General features: G+C 35.5%; 1 protein-coding gene across 3 annotated transcripts in view; it reads left to right on the forward strand.

Annotated features, from left to right (window-relative positions):
- The window catches only part of sema5ba (sema domain, seven thrombospondin repeats (type 1 and type 1-like), transmembrane domain (TM) and short cytoplasmic domain, (semaphorin) 5Ba), a 149,876-nt gene extending 143,506 nt beyond the window's left edge, over window positions 1-6,370 (forward strand). For all 3 annotated transcript variants that reach the window (XM_041057011.1, XM_041057009.1, XM_041057012.1), the window contains 2 exons: window positions 470-675; window positions 3,608-6,370. In XM_041057011.1, coding sequence (XP_040912945.1) covers window positions 470-675; window positions 3,608-3,784 — 383 coding nt within the window. In that variant the 3' untranslated portion in view covers window positions 3,785-6,370. The remainder of the gene's footprint in view (window positions 1-469; window positions 676-3,607) is intronic.
- Window positions 6,371-16,095: the final 9,725 nt, after the last annotated feature.

Raw genomic sequence — 16,095 nt, forward strand, 5'->3', positions numbered from 1 at the left:
GAGACAGATTTTTGGAGCATAGTTTAGGAGAAAGCTGACGGTGTTTCCAGGTTGAAAAATTGGAAGCAAAGACCAAGGACAACCCAGTAATTTGATCAAATGTTGGAAAAGATCACGTTATTGTGTGAGTGAAGTTGGGAATTGTTAATTATTTGTTATATCCCGCCTTGTTTTGGACAGATTGCAGTGTAGAAATGGCTGGAAAATATGGGAGAGAGAGGAATGTGTGAGATGCAACATAGGCTTGAATTGAACTAAGGAAGTTTTGGTTATATGACAAAGTCTTGACTGTTAGTCCAAAAACTAAAACATTGTATTACCTACTTAAAATCTGTCTTACTCTAATTCAGAATGAGAAATGTGATAAATTCAAGGACCAAAGGGTGTGGGAAGACATTTTTCCAAACCAGGATGCGGTACTGCATGCTAACCCTTTTATGACATGCTGTGTATCTTCCTCACTTCCCAGCATTCACCTCCATCCACCTAATTGCCACCGGTGTGTCTTGTTTCCTCGGGGCGGGGCTGCTGTCCTTCTTGATCTACGTCTACTGTCAACGTTTCCACAAGCCCTCGCAGGAGTCCGCCGTCATTCACCCCACCACCCCGAACCACCTCAACTACAAGGGCAACACCACGCCAAAGAACGAGAAGTACACGCCCATGGAGTTCAAGGTGCGTTTTCAGATATTACACTGATGAAAGTCATAGTGGAAAAAATAGTACTATTCACCTATTATTCACACGTACAAGAAGATCTAATGTAAATGTGGAAGATTCAAGGTCAATGAATATGAGTCATGTTTTATTTAGAGCCTTTATTCATGCATTTATCTCAATAGAGCGCTAACCACCGATGATGAATTACCATTCATTTTTATTCCTCCTTTGCTCTTATACAGAGCCTATAGGCTTTAAGCCTTTCTACCTGCCCACAAACCAAGTCCTTATTAATGGGCCCCATTAACTTTCTAGTATTAGTCAGCCCTCGACCTCCCTCTGCTATCAGTCTACTGTGCATTCACATTTACAGCAAGTCAAGAAACTATTTTCACCGGAGGTTCATAGACTTTTGGTGCAATTTTGTGTCCTATTCTCTGCAGCCTTTATTGTTTGCTCTCTAAGTGATTGCTGATTAGTTAAACTCTGGGAGACGATTGATTTTCCTGTCTCTGTAAAGTGCTTCAAAGCAGGCTCGTGATAAACAGCTGTAGATAAATGAACTTAGAGTTTGATCTTTGTCACCACCATTTCATTTATTGTCAGCATGGAAGCTCCAATAGAGTTTCTTTTCCCCAGTCACTGATTGAAGTTAATTAGAATTTGCTGATTTGACACCAACCACTTTTTTTCCCCCTCATGGCCGTTGCCCACGTTATTTTCCCAAGTTGAACTTGATACTCCAAAATATGCTGTTCTGCATTTCAGAGGCAGCACAGTGATTCATTTCATTCTGTTATATTCAGTTACGTCATCCAAAATCAGGCTTGAAAATTCTGGACAGGTTGCCCTCCCTGCAGCCTCTGAGCAATCACAGAGCAGCTCCGATTATTAAGAAAGGATGAAACTTTATTGATCCCCACAGGGGGAAATTCACATTTATATGTTATTGCTATTAAATAATATAATAAAGAGATATTTTTACATCCCTTTCAGCGCATAGTTAACTTGCCAATCAGGAGACGACATTACATTTCCTTCATCAGGACTAAGATAGTTGTTGCATCTCAGACTCCACAGTCTGAGAAACATTTTATTCTGGTTTAGCCGATGAAAACACACAAAACATTTCAGTCCTTTTTAATCATCAGAAGAATAGTTAACAAAAATATTGTGAATATTTAGTTTTTGTCAAGACCAAGAACGAGAATTTTTGTCAAACTATGACAAACTTCTTTCAAATAAGATTTCATCCAGCTGATTTTAGGCTAAAAGAAAATAAAAATGAAAAATAAGCCACAAAATTACAGGTTGTGTGATTAAGAATTATTCTCTAATTAATCTCTAATTTTGTCAGCAATTTGGTGTAATAATAGTAATTTTGTTACTGTTGTACTAGACTTGTACAGAAGATATTTGGAACCTCTTTGCACACAACTCAAGCTTTTAGTACAGGACAGCTGGTTACTGCTCAACAGGCTTTATTCAAGCTCAAAACCAGTCTCCTACATAATAATCTGTGCATTTTAATAACCAATCGATGCTGCAGTTTTCAGTGAAGCTAAACCTCCATCTGCAAGCAGGGTAGCAATGTCCTATCGTGAGACGCTAATACAAATCGTTATACCACTTCTTTAAGTAAAATAACATCATTTAACATCTTACCGTCGCCTCAGTGTTTGGCCTTGAGGTATCTCTTTGGGTTTGTCCCAGCAAACTGCATTTCATCTTCTCAATGCATTATTGTTTAACCCAGAGATTTTTTCAGTCTGACATCAGGCAGTAAGTGCCAGCAGCAGGGATTCGTCTTAACCTTTCCTATCAATATGACCGTAACTAAGATCCTACCAAAGCGCAGCAGGTGCTTTTGATTGTGTCAGCCTCCTGATACTTGTTGTCCTCGCTGTTATTGTTGTTGCTGTGTGGACGCGGTGCTGACAGCCGTCGTGGTGTTGAGAGCCTGAACTCATTAGCTTTAATGACCAGAGGGGGCGGCCAGACCGTGCTGGATGTGCAGCCGCTGTCACTGTTTACCACTACAGCACCGTATCCAGCAGGGTCCCTCTCCTCCAGGCCAATTTATGATGCCCAGCGTTGTGTATTTCACCGACTCTAACCTGATTATCTTCCTGCCTCGGTCCCCAGAGCTGTTCAGATGGATTACATTAGTCTAATGCTTCCCCTGGAAAGTGTTTCACCTTATGTTCAGCTTTTACCAAGACTCAGCAACTGCATTAGAATAAAATGGGGGGTTTTAGACTTGTTTTTATTTAAGAGAGCTGCAGTGAATTTCTGCCATCTCATATATTAGTGTACTGAGTATGCCTGACATGTACCAAATTGAATTTGTTCAATTGGTTTGCTTTGGTTATGAATACACTTACAGCGCACAAGCTATAACCTCCTCGCTAGTGGAGGTATTTTATTTACCTGCAGGCAAGAATCACTGATATTTCTACCTCTTACAGAAAACACACCCCAAACAATCTGTATCAATTCGTCTATAACTGAGTCCTCAAAACTTGAGCATAATTGAAAACATCTTCTAGCGCAAAAGAATAGTTTCCAGTGAAAAATCGAACCGCAACACTTGAGTGCAGGATTTTCCAGAGATTAGAGTTTGTATCTTAAAAATGAATAAGCAGGTATTTCAGAAAATACCTGAAAACAAGTCGACCTGCATTGGAAACAGGCTGAAGTATTTTATGGTTTTGGCAGGTTTTTCCACTTGTTTAAAATTTTGGGGAATACGCATATTTCTTCTTGCCGAGAGTCAGGTGAGAAGATGGACATCAGTTTCATGTTGGTATCCTTTAAAGTGAAGCTACAGTCAGTAAACTGTTAGTCTAGCATAGCATAAAAGGGAAGCAGCTATCCTGTCCAAGTCCCCCCCCACCAAAAAAGTGTGGAAATTTTGAGTTGTTTTTTTTCTCTGCTGTCATTCCAGACACTGAACAAAAACAACCTGTTGCCAGATGAAAGATCCAACTTCTACCCAACGCCGCTCCAGCAGACGAACGTCTACACCACCACCTACTATCCCACAGCACTCGGCAAATACGACTACCAGCCCAACTCCTCCCCTTCGCCATGCAGGACCTACAACCACAGCAACAACAGCTGAGGCACACCCCACAACTGGCTCTCCGACACCCCCTGTCGCCACCTCAAACGGACACCGCCCCAATGCCATGGTGACATAACTGAACCGACATGAACTGAAACGTTTCTCAGAGCAAGGTTCCTCTGTTCGCCATCACCCCTCACCTCACTCCCATAGTCTCTTCCGCATGGTAGAGTTTGTGTTTTCAAGGGCGTTTCTGGAACTTTCCATCAGGAGATGTGGGTTTGGACAACAATGCCCATGTCCTGGTGCAGTCAGGGACTGATGCAACCAGCTCGGGGTGTGTTATTGTAAGGGCCGGACTTGACATAACAGTGTCAACCCAGAGCTTCATCTTCATGTGGGGGATCCAGTGCAAAAAAAAAAAAACGGCTTTAGACAGATTATTATGACCGGAACACCTCAGCACAGGTGCTGAGTCGAGCATCCACAATTGCAGGAATGAGCAAGGACAGAACTTAAAAAAAAATTTTTTAAAAAGAATTACATTTCTCTGGATCTGGGTCACCGTTCTACGCCTCTCCATTTCAAGCTACATTCTCAGCCTGTAATGAACTTTTGAATCCCTTGACAACAAAAGCAGTTACTGAGAACAAACAGCGAATATCGTTATGTCCTTGCCGCACAGCACGGAGCGAGGGAACAACAACAAAAGAGAAAACTCAATGAAGTCGATGATGAAATAAATTAGAGATCAATATCAGCTTGGTTGTTGGGGCCGGATGTGCGCCCTCCATTGTTGGTATTTCACTTGACACAAGAGATAAGAACTTCAGAGTCGATTACGTTTTTGGAAGGCTGCTTGGAAGAGTCACTAAACATCAGCCTGAGTTAGGGAGAAGTAATCTCTAAATCTGCTTATGATCGGAGTTACACACCTTTCGTGGACAAGGACGTTTCGTCGTCGAGTCAAAGCAAGGGGGGTTGTGGGAAGCGCTCTGAACTGTACATAAAGCTTTGGGAATGCCTTGGGTGCCTGTATGCAATAGAGGGCAGGGGCGAGATTCGTTTTCTTTTTATTTCTTCTGTTTTTTTCTTTTTTTTCTCCCCAGGAACAATAAAACTTCTGAAAGAGAATTGATTGATTCTCCAATTGATTCTCCAATGGATGCATCGATTCTACTGAGTGCTAAATAGCTCGGTGGTCATATCAAATATGGCCAGTGTGCTGAACAACTGGATTGGATTTTCTATGATGGTAGTATAAGCTAGTAGACTGGCACTTGTTTTTTTTTTAATGTTTGTTTTTTAAGATAATTGTTATGTTCAGACGAGCCGTAGCATAGGAGGAAATATTTTAAGTAAGATATAGCTGATTAATTGTCGTTTCTCTAATTTCACTTCGATGAATGAACACATTCCTTTGTTTTCTTGATTTTTCCAGCAGTTCGGTAATGTACCTGAAATGTTAACACAAAGAAAACAAACATTACTGATATGATTTTTACAAAAAAAAAAAGATTGTAACAAAACATCGATTTGACCCCGCTTGAGAAAGAAAAAAAAAAAAACTAAATTATGCTTGCTTAGAAGTTTGCCTGTGTGAAGATCAAAATGAGTGCATGTGTGTGTAGATGTGCGTACATGCAAACACATGTACTCTATGCGTGTCTGTATGCCTGAATGAGCAAAGGGGGTGTAACTGTATTTTATACACTGTAAATGCTTTCATACATATGACTATATATGAGGTCTGTAAAGGCATTTTTTTCCATGTTCTCTCACTGACACTCCAGGCATTCTGCTGGTTTTTCTATATTTCATGTATGAGATCATTGTAAGTTAAAGCGTCGCACCTCTGGTTCCTGCAGAGGTGGAACGGACTTCTATTTATAGTCAAAGCTTGGTTTATAAAGGGCATTTTCACAGCTATATTTTATTATTATTATTATTGCCTGATCGATGAATGCTAACCCAGCAATGCTTTTCAGTTCAGCTACTGTACATGCACGAGATGAGAGCTCTATCTGTATATAGGAGCGACAGCCTTCTGCGGCCCATTTAATGACCCCGAAGAGGATCGTGTAAATGTATCTGTATATTGTATAGCTAACACTGTTTGTTTAAAAAAAAAAAAAAAAAAAATAGCCTTATAGTTGTTTAAAAAAAAAAAAGTGCAGCAGCTAAGTACACACCAACCATGAGGTTTGTTTGGGGACAGAGCTCCACAATGTGACCAGCTGCCTGTGGCTTATGACCTTTCCCCAGCTGCTCAAACATCAAATTTCCAGACAGAGGAACTCAGGCTGAAAATAAGTCAGCGTAGCACTGATAATACACACAAGTATCAAATACTATAGACTTCAAATGATCACATATAATGGAGAACTCAGAAGATGTCTTTCTTTTTGCTCCAAACTGAGCCTCTGTTGGCCTGGTGTGAGAGCCACTCATCTGACTGGTCAATTTTGGGCTCTGTCCCCTGCGATGTGAGGCTCTGTGCCCTTCTATGCAACTTACCAGGTGTACTGTTAGACCTGTCATGTAGACTGTAATCACTGCCTTTTAGACACTGTGAATTTTTTGGTACCCTATATTTTTGTATATTGTACATTATAAAGGATAATAAACCTTGATGCCAATGCACCCAGTGCGGTCAGAGGGCTTCTGTTACAGTTTTGAGATTTTTATAAAGTCTGACCGGCAGGGAAACACTTGTGGAGCCATTACAGCAGACAACATTAAAGCACAGACATGGCTCATGGATCGGAAATCTCCGCAGGTTGGATTGGAAATTTCCGACCTGTGAATTATGTTGGTATCGGAACCCGATACAGATACTGGATCGGATCAGCCTACGCTGCAAACAGTGTCTCTGGTTATAACAGTTTGCTGGCAGCTATGTGCATAAATAGCACTTAACCAATAGCACAGAAATGAGGGATAAGGCTGGTGTTCAACAGTGCATCAACACTTCCCCTGAACAAACAAAACCATCTGTGTGGTGACTGTCACAGCTTAGGGATTTGGGCCATTTTTAATGGTAGTAATGGTACCTCCAGCTTGGTTGCGTGTTCCAAAGAAACACAGTTGGCCACGTTTTCTGGGTAGAAAGCCTGCATGGAACCTTGTCCTTGCTGTTGCTGAAATTGGTGGGCCACTGTGGAACGAAGCTGATCACTCACAGGCGAACTGAGGCAGTCGGAGCTCATACAGTAGAGTTGCTTTGATGTAAACAGCTATGCAGAGGGCACTGGACATCCCAACAGGGGCCAAAATCTGTTAACAGAGTAAAATGAAATTAACACCAGTCTTTTAATTTAGCAATCTTAAAGATAAAAAAAAGAAGCTACTCTTCCTATAACTGTGTATATATGCATCACCAAAGTGTAACCTCTCCCTTCATCCCCAGAACAAATGACTGCAGAGCTGAAATCCTTCGCCGTACGAGATGAGGGGAGAGATGGATGGGACAAACGAGCCGAGTAGTCAGGGTGTGTCCAGCAGAGTGCCCGTGGATCACTGCCGGTGCCAGTGGCCGAGACACCAGCACTTTATCACGACACCACAATTTTTCTGCTGCCGTGCAGAAAAATCAAGATCACAGCCGGAGAACAGCTACTGTCACACAAGACAGGAAAAGACATAAAATCATAAAACATTCTGTGTACACTCGGTCTTTAGCCCTCACATAAATAACTGAGTGTACTGTTTGTATTTTACACCGGAGCACCTATATCATTGGTTGTCAAAAGCGAGAACACCTCACTGTTCATACAAACACACGTACACGTCCATGCATGAGTTCACATGTCCCTACTGTATATGTCCTTCTCACCTGGTTCAATGCCGCCCCAGCTGTACCTCTCAATTAGAGAGAACGGCCTCTCTGCAGTTTTATTAATGGTCACAGTGAAAGCATTAATCAGTTGGTATTCTGCTGACAGATGGATGCAGTGATGGCAACTCTGGCGAGAAGCCAGGAGGAGGTCGCCAGGAGGAGGCTGGGGACCAGAGGAGGCCGCCCAGATAAAATGGCAGAGGAGTCCGGAGACGGAGACAGAGGCAAAGGAGTAAGGAGGACTCGATTTTAAAATTCATCCTCTGTGTGACAGTGAGGAATGAGTATAACACGGAAAAGAACAGAGGAAAACGCCAGCTCTGACTTTATGATGATAACTGATATTAATGAGGAGATTTGTTAAAACAGAGGTAGCAGCGATGTGAAAAATGAGTCAGCATCTTACAGCCACTGATCTCTGCACTGAGAGTTGCATCCATCATGAATTATCTTTGAAATTAATGGATTCCCGAGAGCCGCTGTTTACAAATCACCTAAGAGGATGGAAGAAATAAACCTTATCAAATTAAACTTCTAATATTAATTACCACTTAAGTGCATTTTTAAAAGAAATGGTGGTGCCAATTTTTACTAATCCATAGTAAGTAGTAAGTAGTAAGTAGTCTTTTTAAAATATTAATCATTATTTATTAGGGATGCACCAAAATGAAAATTCTTGGCCGAAACCGAAAACGAGGAAACCAATACCGAAAACCGAAACAACGAAAGAAATTATTATGCATAATATTAGTACCATTGCATTTATAACTATGACTGTGCACAAACCTCACTAAAATTGCAAGGCATTGCGATTGCATAAATTAATATGAATTTTCCCAAGAAAAAATCAATTTATACAAGATTGTAAAATTAAATATGTTCTCTCATGAAAACACAAAGAGCATATGTCAAGTAAATTTTAAAATATTTGCTGTATGACTACAACATTATAGTGTAACAAAACAAAGACTGCTATAGCCCATGATGAATGACGTTGTTTGTGGCATTTTGAGGTCTTACCAAAGTATGACTTTTTTGGCATATTTTGATGTCTTACGTCCGTATGACGTTTTTTAAGACATTTTGAGGTCAAAAAAAATTTTGACTTTTTTTGGCCGATTTTGACGCCTTACTATACTATGACGTATTTTATGTCAAAAAAGTCAAAAAAAAATTTTTGACTTTTTTTGGCCGATTTTGACGCCTTACTATACTATGACGTTTTTTATGACATTTTGAGGTCAAAAAAATGTTTGACTTTTTTTGGCCGAAAAAAACGCCTTACTATACTATGACGTTTTTTATGACATTTTGAGGTCAAAAAAATTTTTGACTTTTTTTGGCCGAAAAGAACGCCTTACTATACTATGACGTTTTTTATGACATTTTGAGGTTAAAAAATTTTTTGACTTTTTTTGGCCGAAAAAAACGCCTTACTATACTATGACGTTTTTTATGACATTTTGAGGTCAAAAAATTTTTTGACTTTTTTTGTCCGATTTTGACGCCTTACTATACTATGACGTTTTTTATGACATTTTGAGGTCAAAAAAAATTGTTGACTTTTTTGGCCGATTTTGACACCTTACTATACTATGACGTTTTTTATGACATTTTGAGCTCAAAAAAATTTTTGACTTTTTTTGCCCGAAAAAAACGCCTTACTATACTATGACGTTTTTTATGACATTTTGAGGTCAAAAAAATTTTTGACTTTTTTTGTCTGATTTTGACGCCTTACTATACTATGACGTTTTTTATGACATTTTGAGGTCAAAAAAAATTTTGACTTTTTTTGGCCCATTTTGACGCCTTACTATACTATGACGTTTTTTATGACATTTTGAGGTCAAAAAAAATTTTGACTTTTTTTGGCCGAAAAAAACGCCTTACTATACTATGACGTTTTTTATGACATTTTGAGGTCAAAAAAATTTTTGACTTTTTTTGGCCGAAAAGAACGCCTTACTATACTATGACGTTTTTTATGACATTTTGAGGTCAAAAAAATTTTTGACTTTTTTTGGCCGATTTTGACGCCTTACTATACTATGACGTTTTTTATGACATTTTGAGGTCAAAAAATTTTTTTGACTTTTTTTGTCCGATTTTGACGCCTTACTATACTATGACGTTTTTTATGACATTTTGAGATCAAAAAAAATTTTGACTTTTTTTGTCCGATTTTGACGCCTTACTATACTATGACGTTTTTTATGACATTTTGAGGTCAAAAAAATTTTTGACTTTTTTTGGCCGAAAAAAACGCCTTACTATACTATGACGTTTTTTATGACATTTTGAGGTAAAAAAAATTTTTGACTTTTTTTGGCCCATTTTGACGCCTTACTATACTATGACGTTTTTTATGACATTTTGAGGTCAAAAATTTTTTTGACTTTTTTTGTCCGATTTTGACGCCTTACTATACTATGACGTTTTTTATTACATTTTGAGGTCAAAAAATTTTTTGACTTTTTTTGTCCGATTTTGACGCCTTACTATACTATGACGTTTTTTATGACATTTTGAGGTCAAAATTTTTTTTGACTTTTTTTGTCCGATTTTGACGCCTTACTATACTATGACGTTTTTTATGACATTTTGAGGTCAAAAAAATTTTTGACTTTTTTTGGCCGAATTTGACGCCTTACTATACTATGACGTTTTTTATGACATTTTGAGGTCAAAAAAAATTTGGACTTTTTTTGGCCGATTTTGACGCCTTACTATACTATGACGTTTTTTATGACATTTTGAGGTCAAAAAAATTTTTTGACTTTTTTTGTCCGATTTTGACGCCTTACTATACTATGACGTTTTTTATGACATTTTGAGATCAAAAAAAATTTTGACTTTTTTTGTCCGATTTTGACGCCTTACTATACTATGACGTTTTTTATGACATTTTGAGGTCAAAAAAATTTTTGACTTTTTTTGGCCGAAAAAAACGCCTTACTATACTATGACGTTTTTTATGACATTTTGAGGTAAAAAAATTTTTTGACTTTTTTTGGCCCATTTTGACGCCTTACTATACTATGACGTTTTTTATGACATTTTGAGGTCAAAAATTTTTTTGACTTTTTTTGTCCGATTTTGACGCCTTACTATACTATGACGTTTTTTATGACATTTTGAGGTCAAAAAATTTTTTGACTTTTTTTGTCCGATTTTGACGCCTTACTATACTATGACGTTTTTTATGACATTTTGAGGTCAAAAAAAATTTTGACTTTTTTTGTCCGATTTTGACGCCTTACTATACTATGACGTTTTTTATGACATTTTGAGGTCAAAAAAATGTTTGACTTTTTTTGGCCGAAAAAAACGCCTTACTATACTATGACGTTTTTTATGACATTTTGAGGTAAAAAAATTTTTTGACTTTTTTTGGCCCATTTTGACGCCTTACTATACTATGACGTTTTTTATGACATTTTGAGGTCAAAAATTTTTTTGACTTTTTTTGTCCGATTTTGACGCCTTACTATACTATGACGTTTTTTATGACATTTTGAGGTCAAAAAATTTTTTGACTTTTTTTGTCCGATTTTGACGCCTTACTATACTATGACGTTTTTTATGACATTTTGAGGTCAAAAAAAATTTTGACTTTTTTTGTCCGATTTTGACGCCTTACTATACTATGACGTTTTTTATGACATTTTGAGGTCAAAAATTTTTTTGACTTTTTTTGGCCGAAAAAAACGCCTTACTATACTATGACGTTTTTTATGACATTTTGAGGTAAAAAAAATTTTTGACTTTTTTTGGCCCATTTTGACGCCTTACTATACTATGACGTTTTTTATGACATTTTGAGGTCAAAAATTTTTTTGACTTTTTTTGTCCGATTTTGACGCCTTACTATACTATGACGTTTTTTATGACATTTTGAGGTCAAAAAATTTTTTGACTTTTTTTGTCCGATTTTGACGCCTTACTATACTATGACGTTTTTTATGACATTTTGAGGTCAAAAATTTTTTTGACTTTTTTTGTCCGATTTTGACGCCTTACTATACTATGACGTTTTTTATGACATTTTGAGGTCAAAAAAATGTTTGACTTTTTTTGGCCGAAAAAAACGCCTTACTATACTATGACGTTTTTTATGACATTTTGAGGTCAAAAAAAATTTTGACTTTTTTTGTCCGATTTTGACGCCTTACTATACTATGACGTTTTTTATGACATTTTGAGGTCAAAAAAATTTTTGACTTTTTTGGACGAAAAAAACGCCTTACTATACTATGACGTTTTTTATGACATTTTGAGGTCAAAAAAAACTTTGACTTTTTTTGTCCGATTTTGACGCCTTACTATACTATGACGTTTTTTATGACATTTTGAGGTCAAAAAATTTTTTTGACTTTTTTTGTCCGATTTTGACGCCTCACTATACTATGACGTTTTTTATGACATTTTGAGGTCAAAAAAAATTTTGACTTTTTTTGGCCCATTTTGACGCCTCACTATACTATGATGTTTTCATGACATTTTGAGGTCAAAATTTTTTTTGACTTTTTTTTCCCGATTTTGACGCCTTACTATACTATGACGTTTTTTATGACATTTTGAGGTCAAAAATTTTTTTGACTTTTTGTGGCCGAAAAAAACGCCTTACTATACTATGACGTTTTTTATGACATTTTGAGGTCAAAAAATTTTTTGACTTTTTTTGGCCGAAAAAAACGCCTTACTATACTATGACGTTTTTTATGACATTTTGAGGTCAAAAAAATTTTTGACTTTTTTTGGCCGATTTTGACGCCTTACTATACTATGACGTTTTTTATGACATTTTGAGATCAAAAAAAATTTTGACTTTTTTTGTCCGATTTTGACGCCTTACTATACTATGACGTTTTTTATGACATTTTGAGGTCAAAAAAATTTTTTGACTTTTTTTGGCCCATTTTGACGCCTTACTATACTATGACGCTTTTTATGACATTTTGAGGTCAAAAATTTTTTTGACTTTTTTTGTCCGATTTTGACGCCTTACTATACTATGACGTTTTTTATGACATTTTGAGGTCAAAAAAAATTTTGACTTTTTTTGACCGAAAAAAACGCCTTACTATACTATGACGTTTTTTATGACATTTTGAGGTCAAAAAATTTTTTGACTTTTTTTGGCCGAAAAAAACGCCTTACTATACTATGACGTTTTTTATGACATTTTGAGGTCAAAAAATTTTTTGACTTTTTTTGTCCGATTTTGACGCCTTACTATACTATGACGTTTTTTATGACATTTTGAGGTAAAAAAAAGTTTTGACTTTTTTTGTCCGATTTTGACACCTTACTATACTATGACGTTTTTTATGACATTTTGAGCTCAAAAAATTTTTTTGACTTTTTTTGTCCGAAAAAAACGCCATACTATACTATGACGTTTTTTATGACATTTTGAGGTCAAAAATTTTTTTGACTTTTTTTGTCCGATTTTGACGCCTTACTATACTATGACGTTTTTTATGACATTTTGAGGTCAAAATTTTTTTTGACTTTTTTTGTCCGATTTTGACGCCTTACTATACTATGACGTTTTTCATGACATTTTGAGGTCAAAAAATTTTTTGACTTTTTTTGTCCGAATTTGACGCCTTACTATACTATGATGTTTTTCATGACATTTTGAGGTCAAAATTAATTTTGAATTTTTTTGGCCGATTTTGACGCCTTACTATACTATGATGTTTTCATGACATTTTGAGGTCAAAATTTTTTTTGACTTTTTTTTCCCGATTTTGACGCCTTACTATACTATGACGTTTTTTATGACATTTTGAGGTCAAAAAATTTTTTGACTTTTTGTGGCCGAAAAAAACGCCTTACTATACTATGACGTTTTTTATGACATTTTGAGGTCAAAAAATTTTTTGACTTTTTTTGGCCGAAAAAAACGCCTTACTATACTATGACGTTTTTTATGACATTTTGAGGTCAAAAAAAATTTTGACTTTTTTTGGCCGATTTTGACGCCTTACTATACTATGACGTTTTTTATGACATTTTGAGATCAAAAAAAATTTTGACTTTTTTTGTCCGATTTTGACGCCTTACTATACTATGACGTTTTTTATGACATTTTGAGGTCAAAAAAAATTTTGACTTTTTTTGGCCGAAAAGAACGCCTTACTATACTATGACGTTTTTTATGACATTTTGAGGTCAAAAAAAGTTTTGACTTTTTTTGTCCGATTTTGACGCCTTACTATACTATGACGTTTTTTATGACATTTTGAGGTCAAAAAATTTTTTGACTTTTTTTGGCCGAAAAAAACGCCTTACTATACTATGACGTTTTTTATGACATTTTGAGGTAAAAAAATTTTTGACTTTTTTTGGCCCATTTTGACGCCTTACTATACTATGACGTTTTTTATGACATTTTGAGGTCAAAAATTTTTTTGACTTTTTTTGTCCGATTTTGACGCCTTACTATACTATGACGTTTTTTATGACATTTTGAGGTCAAAAAATTTTTTGACTTTTTTTGTCCGATTTTGACGCCTTACTATACTATGACGTTTTTTATGACATTTTGAGGTCAAAAATTTTTTTGACTTTTTTTGTCCGATTTTGACGCCTTACTATACTATGACGTTTTTTATGACATTTTGAGGTCAAAAAATTTTTTGACTTTTTTTGGCCGAATTTGACGCCTTACTATACTATGACGTTTTTTATGACATTTTGAGGTCAAAAATTTTTTTGACTTTTTTTGTCCGATTTTGACGCCTTACTATACTATGACGTTTTTTATGACATTTTGAGGTCAAAAAATTTTTTGACTTTTTTTGTCCGATTTTGACGCCTTACTATACTATGACGTTTTTTATGACATTTTGAGGTCAAAAATTTTTTTGACTTTTTTTGTCCGATTTTGACGCCTTACTATACTATGACGTTTTTTATGACATTTTGAGGTCAAAAAATTTTTTGACTTTTTTTGGCCGAATTTGACGCCTTACTATACTATGACGTTTTTTATGACATTTTGAGGTCAAAAATTTTTTTGACTTTTTTTGTCCGATTTTGACGCCTTACTATACTATGACGTTTTTTATGACATTTTGAGGTCAAAAAATTTTTTGACTTTTTTTGTCCGATTTTGACGCCTTACTATACTATGACGTTTTTTATGACATTTTGAGGTCAAAAATTTTTTTGACTTTTTTTGTCCGATTTTGACGCCTTACTATACTATGACGTTTTTTATGACATTTTGAGGTCAAAAAAATTTTTGACTTTTTTTGGCCGAATTTGACGCCTTACTATACTATGACGTTTTTTATGACATTTTGAGGTCAAAAAAAATTTTGACTTTTTGTGGCCGAAAAAAACGCCTTATTATACTATGACGTTTTTTATGACATTTTGAGGTCAAAAAAAATTTTGACTTTTTTTGTCCGATTTTGACGCCTTACTATACTATGACGTTTTTTATGACATTTTGAGGTCAAAAAAATTTTTGACTTTTTTGGCCGAAAAAAACGCCTTACTATACTATGACGTTTTTTATGACATTTTGAGGTCAAAAATTTTTTTGACTTTTTTTGTCCGATTTTGACGCCTTACTATACTATGACGTTTTTTATGACATTTTGAGGTCAAAAATTTTTTTGACTTTTTTTGTCCGATTTTGACGCCTTACTATACTATGACGTTTTTTATGACATTTTGAGGTCAAAAAAATTTTTGACTTTTTTTGGCCGAATTTGACGCCTTACTATACTATGACGTTTTTTATGACATTTTGAGGTCAAAAAAATTTTTGACTTTTTTTGGCCGAAAAAAACGCCTTACTATACTATGACGTTTTTTATGACATTTTGAGGTCAAGAAAAATTTTGACTTTTTTTGTCCGATTTTGACGCCTTACTATACTATGACGTTTTTTATGACATTTTGAGGTCAAAAAATTTTTTTACTTTTTTTGGCCGATTTTGACGCCTTACTATACTATGACGTTTTTTATGACATTTTGAGGTCAAAAAAAATTTTGACTTTTTTTTACTGAAAAAAACGCCTTACTATACTATGACGTTTTTTATGACATTTTGAGGTCAAAACATTTTTTGACTTTTTTTGTCCGATTTTGACGCCTTACTATACTATGACGTTTTTTATGACATTTTGAGGTCAAAAAAATTTTTGACTTTTTTTGGCCGAAAAAAACGCCTTACTATACTATGACGTTTTTTATGACATTTTGAGGTATAAAAAAATTTTGACTTTTTTTGGCCGAAAAAAACGCCTTACTATACTATGACGTTTTTTATGACATTTTGAGGTCAAAAAAATTTTTTGACTTTTTTTGGCCGAAAAAAACGCCTTACTATACTATGACGTTTTTTATGACATTTTGAGGTCAAAAAAAATTTTGACTTTTTTTGTCCGATTTTGACGCCTTACTATACTATGACGTTTTTTATGACATTTTGAGGTCAAAAAAATTTTTGACTTCTTTTGGTCGAAAAAAACGCCTTACTATACTATGATGTTTTTTATGACA

This window comes from Toxotes jaculatrix, chromosome 15, assembly GCF_017976425.1.
Source record: "Toxotes jaculatrix isolate fToxJac2 chromosome 15, fToxJac2.pri, whole genome shotgun sequence".
Classification (NCBI taxonomy): Eukaryota; Metazoa; Chordata; class Actinopteri; family Toxotidae; genus Toxotes; species Toxotes jaculatrix.